The following is a 16,678-nucleotide window of genomic DNA, read 5'->3' as shown; positions in this document are numbered from 1 at the left end:
CCATTGTGCCATGTTTTTTGCCTGCGCAGGGCAGCACGATGGATGGAGCGGGCAGAGCGGTGGCCTATCAGCGCGTATCGCCCAAGCTGCTGCCGGAGTTGCTTCAGAGTTGGAAAGTGACGGGATAGGTCTTGGTGAGGATAGTGTCGAGCATCGTCCATGAAAACCCATGCACGCTGCCGGCAAACATGAAGTTGTAAAACGCTGTGCGGGTCTCGAAAAAACGTCATCAATGTAAAACGGGCCTGGGACTTTGGCACGCAGGGCTCGATAAACGTGTGAACATTGTTCCAGGTCGTTCTCGATGAGGCCTTCTGCTTTACCGTCGATGAAGCTAAATGCGTGTCTGTCAGGTCGGAGCTCACCTTCATACCGACTGGATATCCCATTCAGCCATGATATCAGCCCCTGGGGGCAACCCGTCTCGTCCCTTGGAAACATGAGCAAGGTTGTGATGGGGTCGAAGCCGGCAAAAGCCAGACTATTGACGGTGGGTGCTGATTCGACATGTGTATTCATATCCCCAAAGTATGTGTCTTGCTCTATTTCTGTTTCCATGCACGATCCTAAGTAGCCACTCCTTTGGCCTAAGCCCGACGGGTTTAAGTTGGACAACCACCGTGCCGTGCCAGATGAGCCAATCAAGTATAGCAATACTTGACAGCGCAAGTTGTCCAAGTCCAAGCCAAGTCGTGTGGATGCCCCAGGTCCCACTGCAGTCAAGCGAGAAGCAACACGAGGGTGATGGTGGTAGGAGCAACTATGGACTAACCCGCATGAGAAGAATGCCACGTGAGTCTTTATTTTACAAATTGCCAAGGTGTAGAGGATGAGAGACGATCAAAATGTAACGTGCTGTTGGTTCTATCCAAGACCGAGTGGTTCTGCTAGAGCCAATGGTTCTCGGTCCTGATATCCGGAATCGGAAACGGCGTTGCGTGGCCAAGATTAGTGCCATCTCAGCTTCAAGGAGGCAATTCACATTATTTAAACGAGGTCAAAGCGAGACCTCTGCCCAGAGTCTTGCAGCTTTGAGAAAACACGCATCGTCACAATGGCCTCCATAAACCTCGCAACTGTACAGAATGGTCAGGAAATGACCGAGATGCTGAAGAGCCTAGCAGGCATATACCATCCAGCACCTCCCCCACGACGCCGATCCTCTCATCCACTTCGACCACGATCTACCCGTCCCGCCCGTTCACCTACTTATTCTCTCTGCCTTGTCCGGTTGAGGCGCACCCGCGGTAGACTCATCAAGTCCGGGCTATTCCACCCGCCGCCATAACTCACCGATGAGCATTTCGCTCACCCCGCGACCCAAATCGTCGCTAACACACCGAAAGCGACCCTTATCTCATGTGTTTTTAATGGCCAACAAGGATTCTTTTTGGGGTTGCCCCGTTCGCGAAGAGAACAGCGACAATGAAATGTCAAGGGAGGATTAGGGAGCAAGTCATACGACAATATGGTGACCGTTGTTATGTGGACGTCCCGGGATGGGTCTTGTATATACTCGCTCATGCGATACGTTGAGAAGGATGAGTGACATCAGAGTCTGTTGCTGCATTCCGGCACAAAGAAGGTGGACGGAGTAATTGTAATGGATATCCAATGTATCGTCAACATAGCAACCCAGATTTGATGAGATTGGCCTTGCTGAAATACTACTCCGATCCATCCATTCTCGACTGAACAGCATCATTCTGGGCCGCGACTGGACAAGATCCATGTAGATAAAGTGAAGTTCTGAACGCGACGCTGCAATGCAATGCATCTAAATCGCGCAACTACCAATCAAGTGCAACAATGCGCTGGGACGTGGACCGGATGAGCTGGACTTGGCCGCCGTCTGGAACCTCAAAATACTGCATGCGTCCTATCCTAGAAGCACAGGAGATCTTGTATTTCAGTCAGTGAAATTCAACCGCCAAACTTATCGCCCAGGCGCCAACTTAATCAAGATAAACCCTCCCTCGAAGCTGGCCGAGCTGTTGAGCATTGGCTCGAGTCTTGAGACCGTGAACGAGATCCTCTGCCTCCTCCTCACTAAGATTTGAGTTGACACCTTTACACAACTAGATCCTTTACCTTAGGCTTGGGGTGTTTTCGTTCCACCTCGGCGTTTAAACGACTACCAGTTCCATTGGGGATATAGCGGAAAACAACTCCGAGGTTTCAACGGCAACCGCTATGGAGAAGTGCCACACGAGACAAACTCCCACGTATTCCCATCTAAGATCAGACACTGTAGCTCCCTTTTGGCCATAAAACTCATATACCGGCCTCATGAGAAGTGGAAACCGGGATCCCTTGACTATAAAGACAGAATCCCCTACATCAGCCGCAGAAGGGACAAGCGCGATACGTCCAGGATCGAGAAGACAATAGCGCCAGGTATCCGTCGGAGACCAATCTCGAGTGTCCATTTCTTCGAGAACCCTGTGAAACTCCTCGAGCTTAAAGTCGTGGGGCAAGTCTCTGTCTATTCTGTTCATTTCTTCGAAGGATGCGGTGTAGCTAGTCAGCCACATGACGCTCGCAACGTGCCAGCCAGAAACGTGGAGGTTGTCGTCTTCTTCGTAGGACTGCTGTGACGCGAGGAAGTCTACCGGTAGACGCTGGGGAATAAGAACTAATTGGTCGTCAATGCTGACTATGCTGTTCGGCATACAAGACTGCCAGTCAGGAACCCAGGATGCGAATTGATGCGGACGTGGTTGATCGGAAGGCCTCCTGATCAGAGCGAGGATGTCCAGGTTCTTTGTGCCGTTGATGATGAACTTTGCTAGATACTGATAGACAGCGGTAAGGCTCTTGGAGTAGTCGACCTCGAAGGATAGCAGTTCCAGCGTTGGCGTTGGGTTGGATCCCGACGTGCTTTCTGGGCCACGCGATGTCCCTTCTGCTCGTCTTAGTGGGCGTGCCAGCCCAAGAAGTGAGTAAACCTTGTCTCTGGGATCAGACGCCTCCGAAAACTTGCTTACTACGAGCAGTTCAAGTATCCCGCCTGCTATACTGCTGTAGATGCTGTGTGATGGCACCATTGCACGCATCATGGGCTCGCCGGCTGACCAACTCCTTTTCAGCCCCTTCAAGATCTGCGTTCGGGGTTGCAGGAGTGCGGGTTTTTTGAAGTCAGCCCCAAGGTGGCTCTCCAGAATTGCCTCGAGTGACCGCAGCCTCCTATATCCTCGCTTGAAGGCGGTCCATCTGATGGTCTTGATGCCGCAACAGACGATGGAGCCCCTGGTCCCAATGATCTCTTGTCTTATCCAAGATCTCTCGAACCAAGGCCGACAAAGGAGCTCATAGAGACCTGCGTATATGACCCGCAGCGTTTCGATACACTCCGGCTCATGGGCCCGATGGAGTGTCAACTTACGGATTTCTTCGCTGTTTATATAGTCCAGGAACACCATTGCCATATGTGTGCCTTTCGTGGCCGTGCCTAAATGAACGACAACTCTTCGAGACAACCTGTAAATCTCGAACATTTGCTTGACTTGGCGATTCTTCTCTGCGGTGTCGTACTGGTTGATGCACAAGCCGTCGATCCAGAGAAGACGGGGTCTGTCCTTTAGTCTTAGGCATCGTAGCGCCTCGTGCAGACTGGCCGTGACGGGCATGGCCACTTCGGGAATTTCGTAAGCCTCGCCCGTTTCTGAAAGTCTAGCCTCGCGACAGAGAACTATGCGCGAGAGGATTGGTGATCCCCAGTGGTAAGAGACGGCTTCGTAGTGAGTCCATTTGATCAACCGTGCATCTCTCACATCGCCAGGCCTTCTTTTGCCTCGGGATGGATCGAATAGTAATTCGGGCAAAAGAGTGCATTGCAGTGGCGTGTCTCCCTCTCCTGGATCGAGTACGACAACCCGAATCCACCCATGACTTAGTGGCGTGTACAGCCTCGCAGCTGCTTCCGCTCCAGATGCAGCCTCATGCAAGGGTTCCGAACGGGGCCTTGCAGGCGAGTCCTTTGCGAGGAATGCCTTGACTTCTTTGGCCTTGAGCCAACAATCCGCTTCGCAGTTCGTGTCCTTGTCTCGCTCTTCTTGAAGAGATATTTCGGATGAGGAAGAGAAGGCACTAGAAGCGTCCCCGTCGATAACAGGTCGGAAGAAGGCATACAAATCTTTGTATTTGATGGCGCGGGGTCGCTCGTAACCGTCCATGCCCAGAGTCAAGTTTTGTCCCTCCAGCTTGTCCAGCAGCTCCCTCTCTTGTGGTGAGGATCGGTCCATGGTAGTTCGACGGGCTGGACGTGACGGGTTGTGACAGCATCTATCTCGGACAAGCCACCTTGGTTAAGCGATGATGAGGGGTTGCTGAAGGCCGTCCTCTTGCCCGAATGCATTGGTGCTGCCTAAGCTCAGCCTCATAGCGTCAAGATGCTCAGCCACGGCTTGGCGATGGACTGTTTGCTCTTGCAACTTGCATAGAGAATGGTACTGAAATAGGCGGCTAGATAGGTCCATTTTTTACTGTTTTCTCGTCTTTAGATTCCAAAAGTAAGTGACATGGTATTTAAAATAATCATTGTAAACACCCTGGTCCTTGATGGGCTACTCGAGACACGTGACGCGAAATGTATCGGCGGGGATACCTGAGAGCTGCTTACTTTTGGCACTAAAATGCCCTCATGCGTGATATTATCGCTATCAACAGATAGGTAAGGAACTGAGGGCGACTCTAGGAAGTTTGAGCATGACTTTAAATTATTTGTCGATAATTGCCTAACCGCGTAGCAATAGGCCTATCTTCAACATGACATGCGACGTCTGTGAAACCATCATCGATATTTACTCTGCTGGCTTTGAAGAATGGGATGAAGAGATCCTGGGAGAAGTCTCGACAGTGCTGAACAGCAACTGTCCTCATGCAGAGTCCCTCCGTCGCGCCGCCAACTTTGATAGGCCAATAACCGACTTTCCAAATGAGCTATTGGCTATAAAGAAGGAAGGGAAGCAGACGGGTGTCCGGCTGGGACTGGCGCACTTGACTCCTGAGGATGACATCATCTTTGATAATGTCTCTACGACATACATGGACCTTGTTTCACCGAGAGACTCCATCGATCACCCTGGACAGGGAATCCTGCCTGACCCGAAGTGGATCGATCTCGATATCGTTCGTGGTTGGTTCTCCGCCTGCAAGAATTCACACCAGTCACAATGCGGTGAGCCACCTTGGCTGAAAGGAGTCGAGCCTGCCGATCCCGAATGGTTCATCGACGTGGTTGATGACTGCATTGTATCTCCTCCGGGAAGGGGAGTGGATTACGTTGCCTTGTCATATACCTGGGGCCTTGGTCGAAATCTCAAGAACACAAAGGCCGCACTCGACGAGTTGAGGCAGCCCGGGGCCCTACGCGTGCCAAAGTTTGCAAGCCAACTGCCAGAAACTATTCGAAACACCATAGATATTGTCAGATTACTAGGCGAACGATATCTCTGGGTTGATGCCCTGTGTATTATCCAAGATGACCCCACAAGTCTTGGTCGGAATCTGAACCAAATGCAGCTTATTTACGCGAATTCGACCTTTTGCGTCATGGCGGCGACTGGATGTGGTGCGGAATTTGGACTCCGTGGTCTCAAGGGCCTCTCCCCAGAGAGAGACCTCGACATGCGCATCTACAACCTAGCAGATGGCAACAAGTTGATAGCCAAGCCCCTATCCCAGGACCCTACCGCGGGAACCAAGTACTCTTATCATCAGCGTGGATGGACCTTCCAAGAGTGGCTCTTCTCCCGTCGACGCTTAGTCTTCAATCACGGCCCTCTGGTGTGGCAATGCCAATGCGCCCGATGGCAAGAGACATTCAAGATTAATCCAGAAGCTGATACTCAGTGGAGTCGAATGTCTCGAACCAAGGAGTCGGCTCTGGATCCCTCGCCGAGTATCTGGGATTTCATGTCAATGGCTTCAACGTTCAACACTAAGGCATTGACTATGCAGGAAGATGCACCGAGAGCTTTTGCAGGGATACAAGCCATGCTTCATCGAGTACACCCCGGCGGCTTGCTGTATGGATTGTCCGAGTTCTTTTTCGACATATCTCTGGCTTGGGCAAGTCTCTACTCCAATATCCAGAGAAGACGAGGGTCAACCGCAGCGAATGTACTTCAAGATGGACTTCCAAGCTGGTCATGGCTAGGCTGGGAAGGCGATGTCAACTTTCCTCAGGATGCCGAGTTTCAAGTCATGCGGCCGTGGAATTATCATGAGCAAAAGGTTGGCTTCCGGGGGCCCGTCACAGAATGGTTTACGATGGCGACGCCGGACTCAACCAGCAGAAGGAGAGTAAGATCTGAATGGCACAAGTATAAAACCAGTTTTACAACAAATGCCTCAGCGCAGCTGCCCCATGGGTGGAAGATGGAGGATTACGACCGACAACATCATCCCCACGACTTTTACCCTCCCGGTGGTGAACCAAAGAACGTCTTCTCTCATGAGTTGAGTCCCCAACATGGTTTCAAATATCCAGCGCCGGTTCTGAACTGGGCGGACACACCATCACTGAGTGATCAAACACAGTACTTGTGGTGTGAAACTGGTCGAGCGCACTTGGTGGTATCAAAGACGACAATTCTCCGAGCCGAGGACTATGAGCGGCGTATACACTTTGTGGAAGGCAACAGCACAATTCTTTCAATTACAATGCCCGACATGGCAAGTGTCGAGGAAATCATGGACGAAAAAAAGAGACCAGGCGCTCTGGAGCTCGTGGCTTTCGCTAGGGGATGGTCTACTTGGCTTGGCTATGACATCGAGCGGGGCGATGATGAAGGCAGCACAAGTTTGCAAAAATTCTACCTAAGAATATGAGGAGACGACTGACTTTTTTAGGGAAAACGAGAATACCCGGCATGGACCCGCGAGATTGTTACTTTGTTTTGTGGGTTGAGAGGAGGGGAGATGTTTCCTATCGGCTGGCATCCGGCGAGGTTCTGGAGAGTTGGTGGGAGGAGAGTAGAGAGAAGCAGCTTTCGCAGGTGGTTCTTGGATAGATATAGAGATATATCAGAGTATATTGCATTGTGTTCAAAGATGTCGTGTTGCCAATCAGCGAAAGGTTGGCAATTCACCGAGATGCTATATTCAAGCCCTAACCAACCTGTTCCTCGCCGTACTCTTCATCTCTCGTTTCTCGTACGGAGGTTAGAGCAGTTAAATACCCTTTGACGGGTAAAAGGACCTTCACGATGCAGCTAGGCATGAGTCTTTTACTGCGGGCAATAGAAAAACCAAACAAAAAAAGCCCCTGTGTTAGCATTTGGATATAATGTTATAATAGGTATGTCAATATTATGTTTTTTGATACAGTTGAAGCCCGGCCCTTGGTGGGATAACTGACCTGAAGAACGCTATTCTTTGGGCGTCGTATTGTTGCTGAGTGGTGAGCGGGAGAATGCTGATCGTCAAGTTGGCGGCTTCCTTTGCCCAAATGCTTGTCTCGGAGAGGGGCTCTGTAGGGAGAGGTATTGGACCTGGTAGTCCCATTGCCATCAAGTTTTGCGCATCGTTGGCCATTATGATTGATAATTGAAATCTGAATAGTAAGAAGTAGTTGCTGATGGTTCTGATGAAGCTGATGATCGTGGTGGCAGGTTAAAGAGGGAAGACTCCACGGTCTACTAGGCCCATCATATTATATTATCTTCTACTAGTTTTAGGTAAGAAGTAGATAGTCTTTGTCACAAGATAATAAATATGGTAATCATAACTTTTACTCATTTTAGATAGATATCTCACCTAATCACCTCAATTTGGCTACGATTGCTTCGACTTGAGAGCCTCAATCTCACGACGCCTCTTATCAGCCGTCAACCACGCCAGAATGGTATCCGTGAACTGCTTCAGCCCATCGATGAAGCACACATGTCCGGCATCTCTGATGACAAACAGAGAAATGAGCTTTTCCTTGCCTGCTGCCTTGAATCCTTCATCAATCTTGGTTCTCATTTCTGCCATTACCTCGGGCAGATTTGCGTCATTCTGGCCCACGATGACAACCGCATCATCCACTGATTCGCCGACCTTTCCGAGAAGAGGTCGCAGATCGAAGGTCTTGCTGCTGAGCGCATTACAGCATGTCTCGAAGCCGTCCACGGTCGTTTTAGACATCAGGGTCTGCACCCGCTGAGCCTCCTCTGGGTTCTTCTCCAGCCACTCTTTGCCAAACCAGCGTTCCATTGTACCCTGGATCGTCGTGTCAAGATTGCCAGCTTCTCTGGCGGCCGCCACTCTTTGGGCAAAGAGATCTTCGACGCCAGCGTTAACAGGTGACGACACAATTGTGTCGCAGATGGCGAGCTTGCTGACTGTGTTAGGAAACTTGGTGGTAAAATAAATGCCAGTCGATGCACCCATGGAGACACCAATCCATGAATCGACCTTCTTGATTTCCAGCGACTCCAGCAGATGGTGGACGTCGTCGGCCATTGAGTCAAAGGTGGCATCTAGATTCTTTGGCGCAGACGAGCCCCCATGGCCAGGCTGGTCATATCGTAGAGTGCGGAAGCCATTCTCGTTGAGGATTTTGACGACGTGGTCCCAGAGTGAGAATGAGGCGCAGAGGGGATTGGAGAGGACCACCAGTGGCCCGTCTTTTGGCGTGGCGTCCAGCGCGTAGGCCAGTGTCCTAGAGTCGGGGAGAGTCAAGGTGCTGGCCATCCTGGACTGCCTTGTAAAGTGATTGCGCTTAGGATAGTACAGCTTCGAAGGAGTTGAATTGATGATACGACGAAACATGACGAGAGTGGAGGTCCAAGTAAGAGTTGGTTAGTCCAGTTCCTATTGGAGGTTGGCTAGTGCGATCACGTCATCGCCCATCCCCGCACTCATCTTGATGCAATCGACGGATATAGTCGGAAGCATGCTTCCGATGAACCCCTGCCCCCTCATCGTCAAACTTGTGCTTCCTTTGGATGGTGACATCGATTCGATGACTCCTTTAACAATCTTGAGCCATGGATGCTGCATCCGAGACTTCGACTGCTGCCAAGAGGCGGACAAGGCGGATTCCTGACGAGTTCCGGAAGCGGAATGCTCAGAGCTGTGACCGCTGTCGCAAGGTATGGATCCTCCTTGGCGGGAAGGGATTCGATTGACTGGTTCAGCGACGATGCAGGTGTGTTCTGTCTCCATCTGGGACGGGGTGCGTGACGTGCCTAGAGCATAATGCGACTTGCTCTTACACGGCACCACGAAAGACGCGTTTTTATGGTAGCTTGGATGATCTGAGTGATAGGTTAGTCACTGAAGTCTAGTTCTTTGTATCTGTTGCTGATACATAGCAGATATCGCTGTCTCGAGGCCATCGTCAAAGGCGCCTTTCCAAATGAGACAATCGATACAGTCGATGATCTTGCAAACTTGGGTCGGCGAATGGGATACAACATGCCCAACATAGCCGACCCCAACCGAAAACAAGTTGCTATTGAGAATATCGTGCAATCGCCTGCTCAGCACGCTCCAACCGGTCCTGATGCCTCTGCTGTCACTACTCAGTCTACAGAGAGTGATGCTTCTTCAACGGGGATCAAGTCGCAGAGCGAGGAACCTCAGGCTTCACTGGTCAAGGATGTTTCTGGCCACGAGCATTACATCGGTCCTTCGGGCACGCTCAACTTTTGGAACCAGCTTCGCAAGCTTGTCGATGCCAACAATAGCCCTCATGAGTCTCCCGGTCGTGAAGGCTCCACGAGGTTTACCCAGGACAACACTTCTCGCCTTCTTGAAGCCGATGGTCAAGACGACGATACTACAGGCCAGCAAGGGGCTGTCGAAGCAGCTCCCCAGGATGAACTTTCGCCTGGTTCAATCACTTCTGCTATAGCCCGCGACTTTACCCGCCTTCCAACTGCGGACATGAATGAGATACTGAGACAACTCCCATCCAATGACGTCTTGGAACAGCTAATTCAATCATACTTTAAAAACGTCCACGATGACTTTCCTCTCTTTCACCGGGCAACATTCGAGGATGAGTACGAATTGTACATTGTACAAGCTCGACGACATCCTCAAATTGGACCATCCCGACGGCGTCCGTTGCCAGACTGGGGCTGGATTGGCTGTCTTCACATGATGATTGCTTTTGGCTCTATTGCGGACAGAACTATCCAAGGCGTTGACCACACAGCGCTTCGACGAAAGTCTGTCACGGTTGCTAGAGCTCTGCTGCCACAATTCATCTCCAAGTGCTCACTCACAAATGTGCGAGTGCTATTGTTACTGGCATTGTTTCTGCACAACAACAATGAGAGGAATGCGGCTTGGAATATCACTGGAACTGCGACCCGCATCTCATTTGCACTAGGTCTTCATCGATCTGATATGAGCTCTTCTTTCCGGCCTCTTGAGAGGGAGATTCGGAAATGGGTCTTTTGCACCCTCTACTCTTTTGAACAGTTCTTGGCTTCAAGTCTTGGTCGACCAAGTGGGCTGCAAGAACTTGATGTCGAGATTGTTCCTCCAAGGGAAGGGTTTGTCGATGGCGGCATCGGTACAGATGCCAAGCTTGTGTCCTGGTCACTCAAGCTTCAAGGCATCCTCGCAAGGACGCGCCTTCTTCACGTCGGAACGACTCGTATCTCTTCGGCACCTACCCTTGACGAGATTATGAGTGCCTTGGAAACATGGAAAAGCGAGATTAGCAAGGCCCCTGGCTTTGACGTTCCTTGGATCAAGAGTTCGGGTTCGGGTCTGACTGACAACGCCAACGCTATGGACATGGAGGACCTCAAGGTGTCTTTGGCGTGGAAGACGCGTGCTCAACTTCGCGCTGTTCTTCTTTTACACGTCCAGTTTCACTACATTGCCATCGTGGCAACGCGACCTCTACTTCTTCGTGACGTCGCTTTAACGCGAAAGTCCCCCGCGGAATCGCCAGCGCCATCTATCCCCCTACATGCTTCTGTGTGCGTCAAGCATGCCTGTCAGCTGAGTTACTTGATCATTCTACTGGACCATTTTGATGTCATCAACGGTCTTTCTGGTCTAGACATATTCTACGCCTATTGTTCAGCCATGGTTTTGATCCTTCGACTACTCCGACTCCGTCCTGGCGAGAGCACTGAAGATGTCGACGATGGAGAGGCCTCGTTGCAGACCAGAATCAGGCATCTCGTCTCGATACTCCGCGGCGTGATAAATCGCACCGAAAAATCAGGGTCCATGAAGCGACTTGCTCAAGTTGTTGATACGTTTTCCGAGTGTGCCAACAACCCGAATGAAGCGCCTAGTTCGCCCCCTCCAGGATCCAACATCACAACCCATCATGCTCTCGGGATAATGAATACCTCTCAATCGGAGTTTGGTCAAGCGATGACACTTGGCTCCATGGAGGGTTTGATAGACTTTTTGCCTTTCCCTGGGTTTGGGACGATTGAAGGTTCCATGACACAGTTGATGCCAGGAGGGGACGTGACGATGCCTGAATGGTCTGATATGGAGTTGTTTATGGGAGGTTTTGGGGAACAGGGCAGAACAGCATTTTAGGAATCATGATGGGGATACGAAGTCGGTGATCATCTGCCCCCCGTTCAGATTCTAGAAACTTATGAACCTCGGGATTTGTGGCCTGGTGTATGAACTGAGAATAATGATGTTGTCGTAGACGATCGACTGGCCAGCCATCCAGCCGTGCCAATCAACTGACGTATTTACCCCTGTAGGCCACTCAAGTCCGAGGTCCACAGGTCGGCCGGGACGATCATGGTGCTCGGGGCCGACCACCTTCAATCTCTGATCCTTGTCCATGGTGGCCTGATCTCTTGGTAATGCTTGGCTGCCCACTCTCGGGTCGGGTGCCTGAATTCTCCTTGGAACTCCATAATACCCATCGCACAAATGTTTTTTCTCTACGGTTGTGAAGCGGGGACGTTTTTCGGAAAGTCGGTGACTGCGTGATGCTTACATGCTCAAGGGCGAGTACGGTGAACTCTGGGGTCACTGGACTCCTCTCCTCATGTCAACCAAGTTGGAGTTGTTGATCTAAGACATCAGATCTTGTTCTTTAGGTGTCAAGAGTCACTATGGGATAGATGATGGGAAAGAGCATCGTGGATGCAGAATTGGGGACTACCCTACGGAAAGGCTACTACTGCCTGGGCAGATTGGTGTAGGGACCGGGTTTCTTGGGCAGACCGGGGCCACCTTGGCGCAGATGACACTACACCTTGATCGACCTTGCTCACCAAGTCTTGTTTCCTCTTTCCTTTCAGCCTGTTTTCCCTTTCCCTGTCATGATCAGCCAAGAACTTGGCATCGTGGCCATAGCCGCAAACTCGATGGAGAAATGATTTGCTTGGTCGCCTTGGACGCAACTCGGATATAACACCGACAATGCCTGTTTGTGGTCACGGGTCGAAGCAGCATTTGTCAACAGGGGTGCACATCTCACCAGCTCCTTCATTCCCCGGACCAATTGCTCTATGGTTACGTATAAGCTTCTCCCCTTGACTGAATGAACCATTGCATCTCATTGCTGCGCTTATTGATTCTATCGGACCTTCTCCTGTGGAGATCCGGGGAACACAAGACCAGTCTTGTCATCAAGCGGCTCTGGAGCGCCGCGTCTCCAGTATTTGACGGGCCATCGTGATTGGCATAAATGGCACGAGGGGGCTGACAGGGGGTGATAACACCACCGACGTCAGGGCCCGGCAATGCGGTGCCGACGCCTGCAATGGTTCTGGAAGTGAAATGGCGCCGTCCCCGGCGAAACTCTCGGCCGTTAAGATGCAACGTCACGGCATCAGGGCCATCTCGTGCAGCGTCGATCTCGCGGTGGCAGACAAACGGTCCATGTCTGAGCGTCACGGGGTAGAGAGCGCTTACGGGGATGATTGCGGGTTGAGGTGATCGAGGTACGATGCTGTTAACGATGGGAAATGTCCTGGAGGAGCGTGTGTGTTTGAGACATTGGCGGATTTGTCGGAATTTATAGTAAAAGCAGTTCAAAGGCTAGACATGTCTCGGTAGTTGTCGAGACTTTAAAGCGTACAATAACGAGAAAATACTGCATTTTCAGACTGATCTAATGTTAGTGAACAACTTGGATTCTCGGGTTCAGAGTCGCCGTATTGAGCATCCTCTCCATAGCCCCACCCTTCCCCCAGAACGTAATGCCGTACAACCTCCGTTCACTGCAACCGTAACGTGACACGCACAGCGCCGATAACCCGAGGCTCTGGATATTGGGACTTAAAGAAGATGACATATATTGAGGCTCTTTTCTTGGCTTGTATCCCTCTCTTCTCTGTACAACTCACTCTTCAGTCACATGCACACAACACTTAAGCAACTCTTACACGAGTAAAACTCAACATGCCCATTGGCAATATTTACGCCATCGCCGGTGTCGCGGTGGTTGGTGGAGCCCTCTTTGGCTTCGATATCTCGTCCGTGTCTGCACAGCTCGGCGAGAACTCTTACAAGTGCTACTTCAACCAGGGACCCAAGGGTCCGCCCTTTACCGACGATGATGATTGCAGTGGTCCCAGTCTCTGCACCAAGGTGGTATCACGGCTAGTATGGCTGCTGGTTCTTGGCTTGGTGCTTTGATCTCGGGTCCGCTCAGTGATCGTCTGGGTAGGAAGTATTCCATCATGGTTGGCTGTCTTATCTGGTAAGTGAGGACACTCGGCAACGACAATCCAGTACTGACACTCTTGCCAGGATCGTTGGATCAACCATCTCTTGTGCTGCCCAGAACATTGGCATGCTGGTCGTCGGTCGTGTCATCAACGGTCTCTCCGTCGGTATCGAATCTGCTCAGGTCCCCGTCTACATCGCCGAGATTTCTCCTCCCTCCAAGCGTGGTCGGTTCATCGGTATGCAACAATGGGCCATCACCTGGGGCATCCTGATCATGTATTACATCTCCTACGGCTGCTCCTTCATCGGCGAGCAAAACTCACGCAACTACAACACCGCCTCTTGGCGTATCCCCTGGGGTCTGCAGATGGTCCCTGCCATCTTCCTCTTCTTCATGATGATGCTTCTCCCCGAGTCTCCTCGTTGGCTCGCTCGAAAGGATCGTTGGGAGGACTGCCGTGCTGTGCTCACTCTTGTCCACGGCCATGGCGATCCCAACCACCCCTTTGTGGCTCTCGAGTTGCAGGACATCAAGGATATGTGTGCCTTTGAAGCCTCTATCTCTGATGTTACCTACCTTGATCTCTTCAAGCCCCGCATGATCAACCGAACCTTTATTGGACTGTTTACCCAGATTTGGTCCCAGCTTACCGGTATGAACGTTATGAGTAAGTTTTGACTATCATCCTGTTGAAGGACAACTTGACGCTAACTAATCCTAGTGTACTACATCTCCTACGTGTTCTCCATGGCAGGCTACAGGTCAGTGCTATCACCATCTTTTCCTGTCAATTACTAACATTGTTTAGTGGCAATGCCAACTTGCTGGCCTCATCCATTCAGTACATCATCAACGTTCTCATGACCGTTCCCGCCCTCATCTGGATGGATCACTGGGGACGACGACCAACACTCCTCGCCGGCAGCGCTCTTATGGGTGTTTGGATGTTCGCCAACGCCGGCATCCTGGGCGGCAATGGTGTTGTCTGGCCCGGTGGCAAGGACGGAGTGCCCGAGGTCTCAATGACTGTGTCTGGCTCCGCTGCAAAGGGTCTTATCGCCTGCACATATCTATTTGTCGCCTCTTATGCTCCTACCTGGGGTCCCGCCTCTTGGACTTATCCTCCCGAGCTGTTCCCTCTCCGACTCCGAGGAAAGGGTGTCGCCCTGGCTACTTCGGCTAACTGGGCTTTCAACACTGCTCTCGGTCTGTTCACTCCCGTCGCCTTTGAGAACATTCGGTAAGGCTTCTTCCTCACCAACCTGGAATTGTCTCAAGTACTAATACTTCCCAGATACAAGACATATCTCATCTTTGGTGTCTTCAACGTCGCCATGTTTGTTCACGTCTTCTTCATGTTCCCCGAGACTGCCGGAAAGACCCTTGAGGAGACCGAACACATGTTCGAAGACCCCAATGGCTTTGCCTACCTCGGAACTCCCGCCTGGAAGACTCGTGTCGCGACCAGCCTCACGACCAAGGCCGAACAGGGCGACGTCGAGGCCAAGCTTGGTCACGAGCATGAAGAAAACGAAACTGCTACTGAGAAATAAGTAATGATAATGGTCGCCCCTGATGTTATGAGAATGATCAAGATGGTTTGATGAGCTAGGAGTTGATGGGAGTTTTGAAGCGTGTACGAGACGGAGTTGATTATGTAGTTTGGCCTCTCTAATCTCAGTTCCTCTACTGGAACAACCACATCTTTCTGCTCATGCCGTGACTCTAGAGCGCATCATCTTGATGTTGGAGCCCAGGAGCCGCTCGATCAAGGGAGGGCAAGCATATAACCGAAGATTAATGCGAGTCTCCTTATTTCCACTGCTGCACGTACAAAATGTAACAAAACGCCCACACCAGACTTTCCAGTAACAAGATTTCCAACTATAATCCCGTGTTAAGCACCGACATATTAGAGGAGCTTGCTTCGGTCTTCTCTAGAGTTGGTGTTTTCTCCCGCGTCACGAGTAACTGACCCAAGAAAATGCCCGAGTCGCCCATAGCCATAGGAGATCGAATGGGGGAAGGATAAGCGTTGAATGGCGATATTTAATTCCCTGGTGTAGCTGTGCCGCAAATGAAAGTCGGAACATAACAGATATAGGTGTTCAATAAGTCTATAATGAAGTGCTGACTGATCGTTCAGCCCCTACCCAACTCAGAAGAAGCTCGTGCAAGTTGAGATCTTTTGGGACCAGGCGTTCGCAATGTTCTCCAAAGTACTTAGGCTTAAACGAGAGGTTGATGTCTTCCCCTTCGTGCATGCGATATAGAATGCCGCTTGATACATGGAACCTAAGCCCAGCATGGAACGGCTTTGTTTTTTCCTGCTGATTCTGCTCCAAGAGTAGAGCCACGTGAATCACTATCTCGCGACTTTTGAAGTCCTTTCGCTTCAAAGTGAACTTATCTTCAGCGCCGCTCCCGATTGCCATATCCCACTCTTTCTCTCCTCCCGTCTCTGGATCACCATTATTCAAGGGATATTCGGCTTGCTTCGCTATTCTGGGTCCAGGTACCGTAGAATCAGTTGTATAGCTGAGTTTAGTTCTGACTTAGTAAAGATTGAGGTCCATCCTTGCTGGAAATACCGTGCCGATTTGCATCATCACCAGATTCATATGCTGCGAAGGATCTGTGTTGAGTTTTATTGAAACGCAGGCTTTACACACGGCTGTGAATTTGATCCCTATATGGGAAACTTCTCTCACGGGGTCAGCGGTCTTTTGATCTCGGAGTATAGCAACGATCTCCGCCTATAGGTAGAATTGTCAGACATATGCATTCAGCGAGATACATATAAATTAAATAATGGGATTAAATATTATACCTTAAGTGGGAAGATATACACGGCTCTCACTTACTATCTGCAGAGGCCCAGGCTCAGAAGCAACACTTGTGGTCCTATCACCAGCAGGTGCCACATTCTCGGGACGAGTAGGGTGCTCCTCCTCTCGATTATCTTGAGTATTGGTTCTCGTTCTCGGCGCGATCGGACTGCTAGAGCGACGACTCAGTCTTTCGATACGTCGTAAAGGATCAAGATCGGTGAGGGAGGTGGCCCCA

The 16,678-nt window shown here is 50.8% G+C and overlaps 6 protein-coding genes across 6 annotated transcripts; 3 read left to right on the top strand and 3 right to left on the bottom strand.

Annotated features, from left to right (window-relative positions):
- Positions 1-2,126: 2,126 nt before the first annotated feature.
- MRS44_000080 (uncharacterized protein) lies at positions 2,127-4,244 on the bottom strand (the record flags this gene model as incomplete). The annotated part of the gene is made up of 1 exon (XM_046276948.2): positions 2,127-4,244. One exon carries the CDS (start codon positions 4,242-4,244, stop codon positions 2,127-2,129), a length of 2,118 nt encoding a protein of 705 aa, XP_046129802.2.
- A 523-nt stretch (positions 4,245-4,767) lies between these two features.
- On the top strand, positions 4,768-6,834 carry MRS44_000079 (uncharacterized protein; the record flags this gene model as incomplete). Its single annotated transcript, XM_065624192.1, has 1 exon — positions 4,768-6,834. One exon carries the CDS (start codon positions 4,768-4,770, stop codon positions 6,832-6,834), a length of 2,067 nt encoding a protein of 688 aa, XP_065479633.1.
- A 280-nt stretch (positions 6,835-7,114) lies between these two features.
- Positions 7,115-7,539, bottom strand: MRS44_000078 (uncharacterized protein; the record flags this gene model as incomplete). Its single annotated transcript, XM_065624188.1, has 2 exons — positions 7,115-7,217; positions 7,364-7,539. 2 exons carry the CDS (start codon positions 7,537-7,539, stop codon positions 7,115-7,117), a joined length of 279 nt encoding a protein of 92 aa, XP_065479632.1.
- Positions 7,540-7,779: 240 nt separating this feature from the next.
- MRS44_000077 (uncharacterized protein) lies at positions 7,780-8,760 on the bottom strand (the record flags this gene model as incomplete). Its single annotated transcript, XM_046276949.2, has 1 exon — positions 7,780-8,760. The coding sequence occupies one exon, from the start codon at positions 8,758-8,760 to the stop codon at positions 7,780-7,782; it is 981 nt and encodes a 326-aa protein (XP_046129804.2).
- Positions 8,761-8,978: 218 nt separating this feature from the next.
- Positions 8,979-11,511, top strand: MRS44_000076 (uncharacterized protein; the record flags this gene model as incomplete). Its single annotated transcript, XM_065624181.1, has 4 exons — positions 8,979-9,083; positions 9,140-9,166; positions 9,222-9,259; positions 9,309-11,511. The coding sequence occupies 4 exons, from the start codon at positions 8,979-8,981 to the stop codon at positions 11,509-11,511; spliced, it is 2,373 nt and encodes a 790-aa protein (XP_065479631.1).
- Positions 11,512-13,341: 1,830 nt separating this feature from the next.
- Positions 13,342-15,165, top strand: MRS44_000075 (uncharacterized protein; the record flags this gene model as incomplete). Its single annotated transcript, XM_065624178.1, has 5 exons — positions 13,342-13,533; positions 13,727-14,279; positions 14,334-14,373; positions 14,421-14,852; positions 14,907-15,165. The coding sequence occupies 5 exons, from the start codon at positions 13,342-13,344 to the stop codon at positions 15,163-15,165; spliced, it is 1,476 nt and encodes a 491-aa protein (XP_065479630.1).
- Between the last annotated feature and the right edge of the window lie 1,513 nt (positions 15,166-16,678).

Source organism: Fusarium solani, assembly GCF_023522795.1.
Source record: "Fusarium solani strain SB1 chromosome Unknown bctg00000000, whole genome shotgun sequence".
NCBI lineage: Eukaryota > Fungi > Ascomycota > Sordariomycetes > Hypocreales > Nectriaceae > Fusarium > Fusarium solani.
Note: the sequence above shows the minus strand (reverse complement) of the source record. Positions and strands in the feature narration are given on the sequence as shown.